At 38.6% G+C, this 15,677-nt stretch overlaps 1 protein-coding gene across 3 annotated transcripts in view; it reads right to left on the bottom strand.

The window, feature by feature from the left end:
* The window catches only part of LOC141763134 (inactive dipeptidyl peptidase 10-like), a 55,508-nt gene that overhangs the window by 29,717 nt on the left and 10,114 nt on the right, over positions 1 to 15,677 (bottom strand). For 2 of the 3 annotated variants that reach the window (XM_074627491.1, XM_074627488.1), the window contains exons 2-3: positions 3,734 to 3,848; positions 3,553 to 3,648 (exon numbers count right to left, since the gene is read on the bottom strand). In XM_074627491.1, coding sequence (XP_074483592.1) covers positions 3,553 to 3,648; positions 3,734 to 3,848 — 211 coding nt within the window. Of the gene's footprint in view, positions 1 to 3,552; positions 3,649 to 3,733; positions 3,849 to 7,975; positions 8,133 to 15,677 lie in introns of those variants that run through there. The other variant, XM_074627489.1, reaches the window with a different exon arrangement.

The raw sequence follows: 15,677 nt of genomic DNA, 5'->3' as shown, positions 1-15,677 counted from the left end.
TTAATCTCTTTTTTCTCTCCGAGCTCAAACACAATCTGTCACGCTGTCAAGACGCCAAGTTAAACAACAACACAGAGATGCTCCACATTTGGACGTGAATATGAGTGAGAACATGTGGAGGAACGATGCTCTCCGCACGGTCACACAATAGCGTCCTCGGTCACAGTTCGAGGCTGTTGCTGCAACACCTCTTATGTAACATGTGGAGAAAATGTAATGAGGAGGTGTTGGCGATGTGGCCTGGAGGAAGACTGGGAGGAGAAAGGTCAGTGAACTCAAGTGGAAGCAGCATTTCTCCTGCTGTGAGGAAGAAAATGTTTGCAGAGCTGTGAATTAACTGCATTGTACTGTTAAATCACATCTATTTGACGCCTGAAGTGCTGACAATCTGCTGCCATTCTAGCCGCTATGCAAATGAACGCAATCTTTTATTTTTGCATCTCTGAAGCATTGCAAGTCAATTTTAAATTAATATTTGTCACCGGCTTTCTCTTACACATACAGCAAAACTTGTTTGTAAGTACATAGTGAGAAAGATTGCAACACTTTTTAGGAATTACAGATACAAGATGGTCTATAGTAGTATAGTAATTTAATATAAATGCTTATTAAACACCAAAATATGTGTGCAAAAGGACTATTAATGAAAAAGTACCAAAGAAATGGACATCTTCAGAGGAGGGAGGTTTGCAGGATCAAAAAAAAAAGCAAAGGGATACAGTTTGTTGTGCATTAGCTCCAGGTCCAGGTACATTAATACACAGGTTTATCTAAGTAATGCAGCTTTCTAGCTCCTCTGGCTTCCAGTAAAATTCAGGGACATGATTAAAAGATTTTATTGAGAGCTTTTTATGCATGCTGTGAGTTTGCATCTGCAGGAGCTGAAGACTCAGGAATAATTTACCGGTAAAGATCAGATTATCCAGCTCATTCTCATTCTCAACCCTCTTTTAGAGATTCATCTTTACCGGCTTGCTTTATTATTATAATAGCTGGGATTTAATATTTAATTTAATCTAATTAAGGACTGAATGGGGAGGTAGCGGTGACGCAATATGTAAAGCATCGAGGGTCTTTTTCCTGTGACCACCGCACACTGTTACCAATATTATTATTATGTATTATTATTATTGTTTGAATATGGTTTATCGCAAGGTGGGAGGATGTCTGACCCCGAGTCGCTGCAGGCTGTACTCTTGATTCATCGTGATGCTGTGAGACCATCTGTGTTTAAATATGCATATCAGCGGGAGTTTATGTGTGGTGATAAATAAAAAATATACGAAAGATCAGGGGCAGAGTTCACAAAACATATTAAGGCTAAAAGAAGCTCTTAACTGCTAACTAAATATTTGACTTTGTTTCGTTTTTGTGACTTTATAAAACTAATACATTTGTTATTGAAATCTTTTTTATTGTCTCTTTTAATTAAATATAATGCAAAACGTAATTTATTTTTTATTAATTTATTTTTTTAATTTAGTATCATTTTCAGTTTATTTTAATTTGTTTTGTTTTTTAAATTAAAGTAGAACTTAAGTTTTAATTTAATTTATAATCTAACTTAATTTGATTTTTAATATATTTTAATTACATTTTTATAATTAATAATAATAATTATAATTATAATTAATAATAAAGAGTATAATTTAATTTAGAATTTAATTACATTTTAATTTAAGTTTATTTTTTATCTCAATCATTCATATTTTTAGTTTAATTTAACTACATTTTTAATATTATTACATTTAATTTCTTTGTTTGAATCTACACAATTCATTATTTAATGTAATTGTATTTTTTTAGATGATATTGTAGGGAGATGCATTTTACAGGAAATACAACATTGGTACACATTAAATCAAATTAATAAATGAAGTTAATTTATTATGTACGGCAAACTTAATCCCTCCATATTTCTAAAAATAAAGCATGATATCATCAGTATTCTTTGGACTTTGCAGACAGTTAGCAGCTCCTTTTGTAGGCTGTGATCTTGGTGAATAAATGGTGGTAATATGCAGTATATATGGAGTTAATACTTTCCGTGTGTAATGAAACCTCGGCGGAGAGATTCTCATTTTCTGCTAATGCACTTCCCACAGTGCTCTGAACGTTTTACCCAAATAACATGTTTTCCTCCCCTGATAGGAAGACCATGTCCATCCTGGGGTTTGATGAATTTATCTGGACAATATCTGGCTTTTTATTAAACTCGTATGTTCACAAGTCAGCGCTGTCTAGCTGTGAAACGACTGAAATCTAAGTGAGAAAAGAACGTAAAAGGTGTTAAAACCCCACAGCTGTCCAACCTGAAACTGTTAGCAGCCAGACACGACCAGCTGCTCCTTCCAAACTGACAAAAGAGCACAAATATACAAACACCAAACCATGTCTCACAGACGTCACCCCCTGACTTACTTCTCAAAGTCACACTGTTTTGTTCTCCTCCGTTACATCACCATCACTCTTTCCTCACAATGTCACGCTGTCCTCACCTCCTCCACCTGATTCTCCTCCTGAGCTACATCACCTCCACGTCTCTCCCTCTCTGCAGACACAGCAGAGGAGTTTACGCATGATCTTTTCAGACGTTGAGTATGTGACATTGCTGGGTTTATCTGGCACGAATGCAGGCAGAATGAACACATCCTTCTTATGAATGAAAAGTTGAATTCAAAAGCAACTAGATGCCCTACTGCTTTATTGACTCAACCTAAAATAACCCAGAATGCAGTGCAGCTAAAAGTCAAGGTGACATGAATCTCCCTTTTTCTTGACCAGAAAAACCATCCTTCTCTTTCTTTTACCGCTGTTTCCTGGAGACTGTTGAATTGGATTATGGGAAATGTAGTAAAAGCTTTTAGCAGAGTTGCCACACTCACAGCCAGGCATGCCATATATTGTTGTTTTCAGGATAAGTTGGGCTAAGCAAAGATGCCGTTAACTTGCATAGGAGTTGTATTGTATTAAAGGCTCAGACACACCAACCCGACATCAAAGAACTAGCGGCAATGGACACCGACTGTTTTGTCGCCTCACCTCGCCTTTGTCTTGGCTGACGAGTTGCATTTGAACACACCACAAACACTACAGCCGACAGCGGCGGTAGTCTGTATTCATCATTCAAAAGGGAAACCGGAAGACCGAGGACGGCGGATATACAAGCTGTTGTTATGATACGGACATGACACAAAGTGGCGTCTGCGACCATTTTCACACCTCTCTCATTTACCACTTAGCCTCATTCCAGATCGCCAGGTGGTTGTGAAAATATCCGTGTATTCGACATGCTGAATCGGCCGAAAAAGCCTCCGACACAGGCAGACTAGAGCCGACGGCGTGGAAAACTAGGCCAACAGACGCTCACCGACGGCCCCAAACTGTCCGTCGGCCGACCGTCGGCTCGGTGTGTCAGAGCCTTAAATGTTCTAGGAAAAGCTTTTATGAAACTTACGTTTTTTGGTGTACATGACGGGACAAAGGAGAGTATGAATGGGACAATCTGAGCCTCACTAATGTTTAAAACGTATTTTTCTTGTTGGTACTCACCACTGATCCACGTGGCCTCGGGGTCGTGGACGCTGAACTCTGGTTTGTACAGATCTGCTACAGTCATCCTGGACTGGCTGTTGCCGGGTTGCTCCGCTGGGACAAAAACACAGTACACTCAAAGTCAAATCCTTTCTATTCTTACAGCTTTATGAGATTAGCAGATATACACCTGACGTACCAGGTGTGAGGACGACCACAGACATGGTGATGAGCGAGCAGACCACCACAATCACCAGCAGAGAGATGGCGATGCCCTTCCAGTTCCTCTGTGCGGGGCTGACGTCCACAAACTCCTGCAGACACACACAGAAAAACAAAGAAGTTAGCATAACTCTAGCCTACAAGAAACTTGAATAAATCCAGTTATTGAGATGTTTTCACAGCAATATAAAATGGATAATAGAATGGGAAATATGACCTGATCTTCCTATCACTAGCTCTAATCAGCTTATAATAGGCCTACGTAGAATTAAAACAACTAACCACTAAAGATGGCAATAACAAAGTAAAAGGATCGGTTGAAATTATTTTTCTGCACGAGGGTTGTATGCATTGGCTTATGTATTCCTTGTTGTTTCTTCGTTGACAGATTACTGTAATCCTATATTATTTCTCCCCAAATCCACAGAAAGAACGGCATCATATTTAAAAACGGATATCTGATTTTAATACCAGCATCTAAGAAAGAAGGTAAAATAAACTTGATCTCTGGATGAACTATTTCTCCAACAAATCAGAAAACTATTATACTATTATTTCTCTGATATTTGGTGCTTTTATCGGACAGAAGATACAAAAACATGACAATTGAAGCAGTCGTCTCTACCAGATGAATTGATTCTTGCAGTCCAGCTCTTTTAATAACTGGACCGTGAAAGGAGACAGCTCATCCTGTCTAGACAGAGTGGTGATTATCCACCAAAAAGAACCATCAGAGTATAAATCTTCTTGTGCATAATACTTGAGTTTGACATGAAAAATGTAATCTGAGCTTTTGATTTTACATTTGCAGCCTTTCAGATGATGCTCTCATCCGTACCAAAGACTCTTGGACGTCTTTTTTACGTGGTGACATCTCTGACCCGGCTGTCGGGAAGCTACCGGGTTACATAAGTTCCCCGGACTCATCTCTTCACTCTCACTTCAGGCTAGGATGACGAAAGTTACCTGTCGACTTTAAAAAAGAAGAAAGTGATGCAAGGAGGGCTTTTAGTTCAACTCCGGATTTGGCAAGAAACCGGGCACGGACGAGGTTTCCAGCAGCGACACCGCAGGGAACTGTAATAGGTAGCTGTCATATGGTGTTTAATTCACAATTTCTTCAGAGCTCGAGAAAAAGACAGAGTGATACATCAAAGAAGACAGCGTGAAGCCTCTTCCACACATAAAACCTGTCAGATTTAATGTTGGCTTTTCCAGTTGCACTATTGTTTCCTCTGTAAAACTTCCATATAGAGAAGTGAGCAAGAAACACATGTTACTTTCAAGGTATTGTTGTTGTAGAAAAATATTTTGGAAGAGACAGAATATTCAGAAAAATAAAACACAGAAAACCTTGATTATGCTGCTGGTTGTCAAACTTGAAACCATCCTGTGTTTTCACAAGGTTTTGATGGTTAAAAAATAGCTGGAACATGCACTGATCGATTTTGAGATGTCTTCTTTCAGACTAGTGGAAAGAAAACATCCAAAATACACATTCAGGTATTTATTTTGTCTATTTGTGTCTGTAGATTTCTCCTAAATTCACCAAAAGTTAGCATTAGATAATGCCTTCGTTATATTTAAACATAACATTTCAGAAAACTTTTCATACAAAAAATAATTGTCTTAGTGTAAGTAATCAACTGGGGAAGTTCCATGGTGATAGTAGATTCACTATACTACCATTATACATAGATTATATAGCACTGACTTAAGCGTAACTGAAGGATTATAATCATCAAGATAAGAGGCACAAATGTGTCCTGAACAATCTGAATCACATGTACTGTTGGGTGAGGAGGAAGCTGTTTAATTAATGTAGCAGGAAGAATTGATTCACACACACACACACACACACACACACACACACACACACACACACACACACACACACACGGAGTATAGCATGCAGAGAATTAGCTCCGAGATGTTGAACTAATACTCAGCGAGCAGTCGATGGCCCAGTGGTGTGCAAAGAACGATCTACCCACTGCTGACTGTGTGTGTGTGGAGTGTGTGGAGTGTGCATGTGTGTGTACAAAAGCAAGCTTTAGCAGACGCAGTTCGCTGTAACAGTCTGTTGATCAGACTCACTTCAGTGGAAAGTAAAGCAAGCGAGAAAATCAAGTGTGTCAGTGTTTGCAAGTGTGTGTGTGTGTGTGTGTGTATTGAGTTTCCCACAATCTGAATCTGAAGAAGACACAGATGTTGATTTCAAGGAAATCCAGACAGGGTTCGACTTGAACAAACCCAGAAATATATACTTATATAACCAGCTATTGAAACTTGGCTGTTAATGATCTAAGACTCGGGCTGTCAAAGTTAACGCGATAATGCGTTAACGCAAATTGGTTTAAATGCCACTAATTTCTTTAACGCATTAACGCAAGTTGTGATTTTTAAAGCTAGAGTGAAGATACTGGTATCATATGAATCTAGAAAAACCTAATGAATCCATTGGTACCAACCATGTCATACTAGCTTGTTGTGAAGGAGGTTAAATGACGCTCAAATTTTGGCGAGGAAAAACTGGCATGTCCATCTTCAAAGGGCTCCCTTGACCTCTGACCTCCAGATCAGTGAATGTAAATGGGTTCTATGGGTACCCACGAGTCTCCCCTTTACAGACATGCCCACTTTATGATAATCACATGCAGTTTGGGGCAAGTCATAGTCAAGTCAGCACACTGACACACTGACAGCTGTTGTTGCCTGTTGGGCTGCTATGTTATGATTTGAGCATGTTTTTTATGCTAAATGCAGTACCTGTGAGGGTTTCTGGACAATATCTGTCATTGTTATGTGTTGTTAATTGATTTCCAATAATAAATATATACATATGTTTGCATAAAGCAGCATATTTGTCCACTCCCATGTTGATAAGAGTATTAAATACTTGACAAATCTCCCTTTAAGGTACATTTTGAACAGATAAAAAATGTGCAATTAATCACGATTGAATATTTGAATCGATTGACAGCCATATCTAAGACACAAAAGATAGTGGACTTTCTATTGTTTGCCATAACACATCTCCAAACCTGCTTATAACATATGGCCAAAATCTTGTCACATCATTTCATATCACGATATATATCACGATAAAGCATGTTTTCTGGTAAGTCGATAAATAAATAGTCTATATGAAATAACCACGTTTGTAAACTCCTGTGTGAATGAAATACTTGACAAATGAAAAGTGAAATTATAGAGAAAAAATAAATAAATATAACCCTAGGGTATATCGCGATAGAAACGATATAGAAAATATATACGATAGACATTTTTATATCGTTTTGACGATATGTATCGTCATACTGCCCAGCCCTAAGTGTATTTATAGTGCATATACTGTACATTATTACACTGTAACCTTGTATAACATGCTTTAGAAACAGCCAACTGCATGTGATTATGGTCCAGACAGACCATCTGGGAGTCTCACCCCACACAATATGAGATTATAGAGATTCAGATCTCACACCTGCTCAAACACACACAAAGTCATCAACAGCAGCAGCAGTAGCTGACTTCCTGGAGACAGAAAACACAACTTTGGCGAGGACAAGTGGGGACAAGTGAGATTGAACTAATACCTGAGTAAAGGACAGGTTAGATAATAAAACTCAAAGACTTACTGTGCAATATATCCTTGATGCAATATATACCTCAAGTGCAACTTTGTTTACATTTTATTTATTACATCTACTTTACCTTTTTTACAAGTGCAATTACCTCTGTTACATTACATCTATTTTTATATTTTATACTTCTATTGTAACACTTTACCTGTTTTATTTACTTTATAACTGTGTGTTTTACCTGTTATATGTTTTATCTGCTTCAAGTATTTGTTTTAAAGCACTGACCAGAAGTGGCAACTGTGAATCTTGTTGTATTTAATACAATGACAATAAAGCTTTCTATTCTATTCTAATCTATTCTAAGTGGTGAAAAAAATGCACTTAAATTCACTGGTTCTGATTTGTGTTTACATGCATAACAAATCAGATAAAAATCATTAATGACCTTGTTGTTTATGGCATTTCTGTTATTGCTATTTAAACAATCTCCCCATAATAATCCTATTCTAAGGAGCAGCATCTAGTAACCATAGTTTCCCCATATTGTCTAAATGTACCACAGTCCACACAGAGCAGATGTATCTCCTCACAGCTGAATGCATATTAATAAATGTATGTGTATCTGTCTCTACCTCATCCTGCTGAGCCTCTTTGGGTTTCTTCTTGGTGGGGTCTTTGGATGCTGTCATTGTACCGAAGCCAGGGTCTCTTCTCTTCTCCTCTCAGCCTGAATCCAGCTGCTCTCCCGGTAATAACATCCGAACCTGTCGGCGCGTCAATTTAGCAGCAGGAGCAGCAAGCTGCAGGGAATCAGGACTAGGACCACTTCCTGGTGTGACTTTCAAAATAATCACTTTCCTGTCTTGTAACACAACCACACACTTGTGTCACATGTCTGCTATATATTGTTGTTTCTTAAGGGAATAGCTCCAGACCTGTTTTAGATTCACTATATAGAAATTAAGAGTCAATTTTGGTACCATTTTTGTCACATGCTTTTATTTTGTTAATTAATGCAACATCCGGTGTCTCTTTATATATGTCTGGATAACTTCGAGGAGTCAAGTGTCTACTTTTTTTTATCTATCTATCTATCTATCTCTCTCTATCTCTGTCTATCTATCTATCTATCTATTTATCTCTCTCTCTCTATCTATCTATCCATCCATCCATCCATCTATCCATCCATCCATCTATCCATCTATCTATCTCTATCGCGCTGTCCATGGTGCTGAAAAATGGACTGTGTCTGAAATCACTCATTCCTCACTATATAGTGGACTATATAATGAGTTCACCATTTCGTAGTGCTGTTTGAATGTATAGTGAGAATTATTATACCCCATATAGTGCACTCAAAGTATCCCACAATGCATCATGAAAAGTAGTGGACAACGATGGTCACTAACCGAGCACTATATACCATCATGCATTGAGCTGAAGGAAAAATGGCACTTGAGTTGTGGCGCAAAAATAATGTATTTAATGTGGCCACAAAGTACTTTGTATTTATTAATTTTAACATTCACAATGGATGTTAATTCTTACTTTCACAATAAAAGCCCTGGGCATATACGCTGCATCACTGCTTACCAGGGGGGAACTTAAATTCACTACGAATATTTCGCCAAGAGACAACTCAACAAAAGTAGCTTACATATGTATTCATCACACAAAAAATACATGACAGTATTTACTATGGATGTCTACCAGCAAACGTTGATCTGGCACGGTGTAATTTGTGTGACGTAATTTATGGTGCAGTAAAAAATGACCCGTGTAGTGTCTGAAAGTGGGAAGTGGATAGAAGGGAGCCCCCAAACTGGGGAAACTGTCGCGAGATTGTTAAGGTTAGGCATTGACCTGGTTAAGGTTTGGAGAGGTCGTCAGGCAGCGAGAGTCTATCTATCTATCTATCTATCTATCTATCTATCCATCTCTTTAGTGCTGTCCATGGTGCTGAAACAGGGACTGTTACTGTAGTAAATGTAGTGCTGTCCATGGTGCTGAAACAGGGACTGTTACTGTAGTAAATGTAGTGCTGTCCATGGTGCTGAAACAGGGACTGTTACTGTAGTAAATGTAGTGCTGTCCATGGTGCTGAAACAATCACTATTTCTTTAGTAAACAGCCGCGCAATGCATTCTGGTAGCGTGGCGTCGCGATTCGAGAAACGGAGCGTCACGATGCCCGCTCCTCATTTGCATAAAGTTGAGAGCTAGTCTACTTTATGCAAATCAAGGGCATCCGACGCGACTCGCCGCCTCTCGAAACTCCAGAGAATCTTTTTAAATAAACATTGTCGATCCAAAATAAAGACAGATTTAGCAACTGCATGGATAATTTTCAAACACATTTCGGTGAACTATTTTCGTGAAATAAGAGAAGAAAGTTCCCAAACGAGCCTCCTTACTGGTTCCGGTTTGAAAGCTGGGAGCAGCAACGCACAGCGGGAAAGCGTTCGTCCGATCAGGTGGAGACAGCCTTGTGTCTGGGACAGCTCACCAAGCGTCCGATGTTGGGAAGCGCCGCGTCCCCTCGCGATTAAAAACACCCCTGTGGACACGTACCATTACTGTTACTGTAGTAAATGTATTGCTGTCCATGGTGCTGAAACAATTACTGTTACTGTAGTAAACATAGTGCTGTCCATGGTGCTGAAACTGGGACTGTTACTGTAGTAAATGTAGCGCTGTCAATGGGACTTTTAATTATAATTATTGACGCATTACATTACTTTCAATGTTGCAGATGCTAAAGATGGAGCTGATTTTAATCACTTTATATATACTGCTTGTGAATTTATATAGCAGTGTAATATCCCCATGTGCCTGTGTCTTGCACTTTGTGGTATTTTTACCCCTGATGATGTCACTCTACTACTCCTACAGTGTCACTTCAGGGACTAAGAGCTCTTCCGTAATATCTAGTATCAGAATATCCCTCGGAAATAAGGCTTATAACCGTGCGTGCGTGTCATTGGAGAATGAGCCGGACCGAGGCTTCATGTGAAATCTCTTCAGAGGGGAATGAAGCGAGACAATCGGGCAGATCAGTAACCAGCTGGCCTTTCCTGCTGCCAAGTGACTGGATGCAAACTGATAGGTGTCACACAGAAAGCCCCGGAAGACACAAACCCCCAGCCACCACACACATACACCGTCCAAAAATAATGATGACAACAGGAGGGAGGGGGGATAAACACAAATAAAGATGGAGCCTGCAGATATTCATCTCCTCATGTGTGCATCTTCTGTACTTCTAAGGATCAAATGTTCCCACAAGTATTATCAAAATATACTTACAGTACCAAAAATAACTAATTATGCATGTTACTGTTTATGTAAAGCTGTCCATGGTGCTGAAACATGGACTGTTTCTGTTCCGTTTCATCTTTATATTCTTTTATATTATATGCGATTGTAGTGTGTTAAATCATCCAGTAACATGAGTGTGTGTGCTTGATGGAAACTGAATGTTTATGCTTGAATGAAGAACTGGAGGAAAAGACTGGAGGTCAAAGAGCAGCGAGCGAGGGGAAGAAAGCGGCGGCAGAAAGCAGAGGGGAAGAAATGAAGAGTATATGGATGGATGGGTGGAGAGAGGCTGAAGATAACGGTGGTAGTAGATAAGAGAGGGAGGAAAAGATCCTCAAAGCTTGTGTTGGACTCTCTTCTTCATTAAATATTTAACAAACGGAATCAGAGACCACATGGAAATGATCTCTCTCTCTGACCTCTGCTGGTGTTTGGGAGGTTCAGAGGCAGAAATCTTCAGACCACATCCTAGCTAGTGCATTTGTACATGCATTACTAGTTCAAGCATTTGTACATGTTTGCATTGCATATTATTCTCAGGCCAGTTTTAGAGCTAGTGGACGTACTGGTATCATATGAAACTAGAAAACTTAAGGAATCCATTGGTACCAACCATGGTATGCTTGTTGGAAGGAGGCTAAAACTGTCATGGTCATTATCAAAGAGGTCCCCTGACCTCTGACCTCCAGATATGAAAATGGGTTCTATGGGTAACTTGACCTCACTGTATAAAATGACCTGTGGTGACCTCTAGGATAATCACAGCCTCATGAAACTTTACAGCCACAAACTAGAGACCTAGAGCATTCAGAGGATGGGTGGCTTTCCTAGCTAGATTGACAATAAGGGGGTTTCTGAGCAGTTTACACAACAGAATTGCTCGCTATCAAATCGCCGTTAAATGCAATTCTTGCAGAAATCTCCAAATGTCAAAAGTTTTATATCCCAAATCACAGCATGGCTTTTTCTATGTTGTTCCTCAAGGTCTTTGTGTCTTAATGTGGTATTTTGGAGGGATTATTGATAATTTTTATCAATTCTTGAGTGGTAAAAAATAGTTAAATTTAGCACCAAATCTGTGTAACAAATGGTATCAACCCCAAAATTGCTGCAACAACTTATGAGACCTAATAGAGCATGTTCTAAGCCCTCTCACAATTTACTTAGCATATTCTGCATCTCAAATTAATCTTCAGGTTCCCAGCCTTCAGATGATGTACACCACTTCTATGTGAGATCTACTGTTGACCTGCTATCTCCCGCTAAAGACCTCCTGAACCCCCCTAAAAAAGACTAAAACAGGTCTACTGTGGGTCTCAGAGGGTTAATATGAAGACTGCAGAATCAAATGATGTGATTTGATTTATTTGATGCGTTTATTTGTTTGGTGCTTTTGTGTAAAATATTAAGTGTTTTTTTGCGCCTCTTAGCCTCCTCTAAAAGTCAAACACCCTGAGGATGTTTTCTTTCCTCAGCTGTGTCAAGACGCTTTAACACCAATTTTACTGAGACTGGGACTCACAACAAACCCTTTAACCACTGGGATCAACACCCAGGTGCGTCATCTTCCAGCTGTTATTTTTAGTTTTGCCAGTCTGTTCCAGAGGCAGCGAGCAGGCAGCTGACTGATTTACACCTGGGACGTCAGGTGAATGTAATTAACCCGCTGCCTGGATGGAAACCTGCAGGGCTCGGAGTCTGGAGCCACTGAGGTTCTGTTGAAAAGTGTGTTTTAAGATAAGGAAGGCTCCTAAGTGGTTTAACTGACCCAGAAGGATCTGAGGTGAAGTCCTGATAAGAGCAGGCCAATGTCTGGAAATACTGAAGAAAAGTGCTTCACTGCATCGTCATTTAATTACTCTGTAACTTCTGTAATGTGATTGTCTTCCAACAGAAACTTCTTAAGATGATTCTTTCCTGTCTTTCCTTGACTCCAAATTTCAGGCCAATGCTGCAAGTTGACCCCATGACCCCACGCTGAATGACAGCCCCCTCAAATGCATACAGAAATGTATAAAGAAAAGAATACAGGAGTAAATAGGTTCGGGAAATAAATAGGGGGGAAACTGCAAAGGGATAAATAATGCATGAATAAATAAATACATTTATTAATGAATAAATATATTTAAAGATACTTGAAATGAATACAAAATAAATGCAAAAATAAACAAATAAATTTAAGTTAATTAAATAAATAAATAAATGCAAAAATAAATAAATAAATTTAAGTTAATAAGAATAAATGAATGAATAAATAAATGCAAAAATAAACAAATAAATCTAAGTTAATACAAATAAATAAATGCAAGTGTAAATAAATAAATGTAATTCAATACAAATAAATAAATAAATGGGAAAAGGGAAAATTGAATCGAAGAGTAGATGGATGGGGAGATAATACAAAGGTAAATAAATAAAGAAGCAAATTAAAACATAAATATCAATTTACATTATATCACATTTTATCAATTAAGTAATGACAACATTTATTTATTTTAATTATTATTTGTATTTATTTATTTTTTATTTTGGCAGGTTCTGTTTTCTATAGCATTCATGAACAAAAACCACCTGTTATTCTGACTTTTGAGTATTTACGCATTATTCCAAAGTGGTTACCTCGCTGTTAGCCTTGTAATCATATTTAAATTAGTCTAAATTAGCTACTTTTGTGATTTTTTAAATATTTGGAGCAGTATTTTAACACCATTTTCCAATCTCTGGATGCAGTTTCTTTCTGGATATGTTGAGGTCAAGGTGTTATTCTGTGTCTCTGTTATAATATTGTTTCTGTGTGGCAAAAAAAATTATATTCAAAGGATTTATTTATTATTTATTTTTTTAAATGGAGGCAGCTTCAGATGGTAAAATTAAAGAGGTTAGGATGAATAGGGTGTAAAAATGCAACCATCCTAGCAGCTTTGACAAAATCGAGACAAAGAGGAAACTAATTAGTTTTCTGATGTGAATAGAATATTTCAAATTATTTTAAATTAACAGGGTACTTCACATAGCCACACAAAGTGGCTGTTTTTTCCACCAGTTTCTCAAAAATAATGGCGTCAATGTCTCACCAGTCATAAAAGAAGGAAATTTACTCAAGGACTAACCTGTCGATTATCATAATAAAAGAAACAAAATGCTATGCTCCCCGTCTTGAATATGAATTCATACTCCAGTGTGTTTTGCAGCAGAAGGGACCTCAAACACTGAACTGTGGGAATGCTTTAAATCTCCTTGAGGCCTAAATGTCCATTTATAGAAATGCAAAATTGCAAAGAGCACGGGCGCAGACAATAAGCTGTGAGTGGGAGTGTGGTGCAGCTGGCAGATGAAAGCATGTACCTGCAAACATATTAATCAGCGCAATGATGATGGATATTTTAATCTACACACAGGTTTTTTTTTATCAGGTTTCCAAAACAAAACACATCAAACGACACTTTCTAGATCAAGAATAAATAACCCAAAATATGTTGTTTTTACACAACAGCTATCAAAAGCGTCCATGACTAAAAAGCTGAAATCTGATGGTGTCTTAAGGATATAACAACCAAAACAGTCAGAGGACTGAAGAGTGGAAGATCCACTACCTTGACCTAGATAAAAGTAGGTCAGTGTTTACAGACTGACCCATTAACCGGACTGCAGGCCCTGGTGGGGCTTCAGTCTGCCAAGCATCCTGAGACAGACCGACGAAAAAACAAAATACAGGGTTGTAAATTCTGCCAGCGGGGGTTCTTATTGCGTGACGTCTCGGCCTGGAGAGACTCCTGAGTCATATTAGCTTCATAATAGTGTGACTGCAGATGTCTTCAGCCTAAAGACCTCCAGGACCCAACCAGAAAAACTTGCATAAGTGAAGTGAAAAATGTGTGAAATAGTATCACTGGATGCTATTTTGATAGTTTATTAATCATTTCTCAAGTGTCAAGCAAATATACCTTGACAGCCCTATAGTCATTATATGTGATATGATTGAAAGCTGTTGTTTCAGAGGTCAAGAGTAAAATTTAAGTCCTTAAAGTGCTCAGAAAAATGTGGAAATTTAAACATTTTTTTTCCGAAATAAGGTCCCACCGGAAGGGGCGGGACTTAGCCTCTCTATGAGGGGAAAAGGAGCATAATATGGGACATTTAAGGTTTGTCTCTGACATTTATAGGCAAAATAATTCATCAATTAAGCAAGAAAATAACCAAAAGCTAATAGATCATGAGAATAAGTTGCATCCCAACCAGAATTCAAGTTTTCTTTGCTTCCTTATGGGCTACAAACTCCATAATCTCCTCAATAAAGCCTCATTTTAGCTGAGACGAGTGCTTCTTCTTTTTCCACTGGCTAAAGTGTGCACCATGCAACCTCAGCACTCAAGAAGAACAGCCCATTCAACACTCACTCAACACACAATAACAGTCTGACACACTTTAAATCCCAGAGGAGGTGTTTCTGTTTCTCAGACTCTCCCAGGAGGCAGCTGACACTTCTGGGACTTTACGATAAAACACAAACGTCTCTCTCGTCCGTTGATTCTCCAGCTATGAAGGAAACTTTAGGATGTTTTTGTTTATATTATTCAGCCACTGCTGAAGGCCCACATGTCAAAACACTCACTCAAACACCTTCCATAAGAGCCACAGCGTTGTGGTTTCTATAAATAAGAGCGTACTGACACCTCACCTCTGGGTACCTGAGCTCTGGGTCCATTATGTTGACGTCTCTCCAGTCAAAACACTGAAATCTGAAGCATCTCACTCAGGCAGCAGCCAGACGCTCAACCTCAAAAGTGGGCAATATTGTCCAAAAACAAAAAAATGCATTCCTTCTGCAAAACTACTAGTAAAAGAGAGCCTCCTCTGCTGCTCTTGCCACCAGCGTGTCTTTCTGTCTCGCTTTTCTCTTCAGAGTAAACAGACGTCTGACACACATACACTTGCACACACTCACAAAGCCCCTCTGTTCTGATTTTACTACTTTAAAAAAATGGTGTCATTCATAAGTAAAAATCAGCCAACCCAG

This window comes from Sebastes fasciatus, chromosome 24 (genome assembly GCF_043250625.1).
Source record: "Sebastes fasciatus isolate fSebFas1 chromosome 24, fSebFas1.pri, whole genome shotgun sequence".
In the NCBI taxonomy this organism is placed as follows: Eukaryota; Metazoa; Chordata; class Actinopteri; order Perciformes; family Sebastidae; genus Sebastes; species Sebastes fasciatus.
The sequence above is the reverse complement of the archived record's forward strand: the minus strand, read 5'-3'. Positions and strand labels throughout refer to the sequence as shown.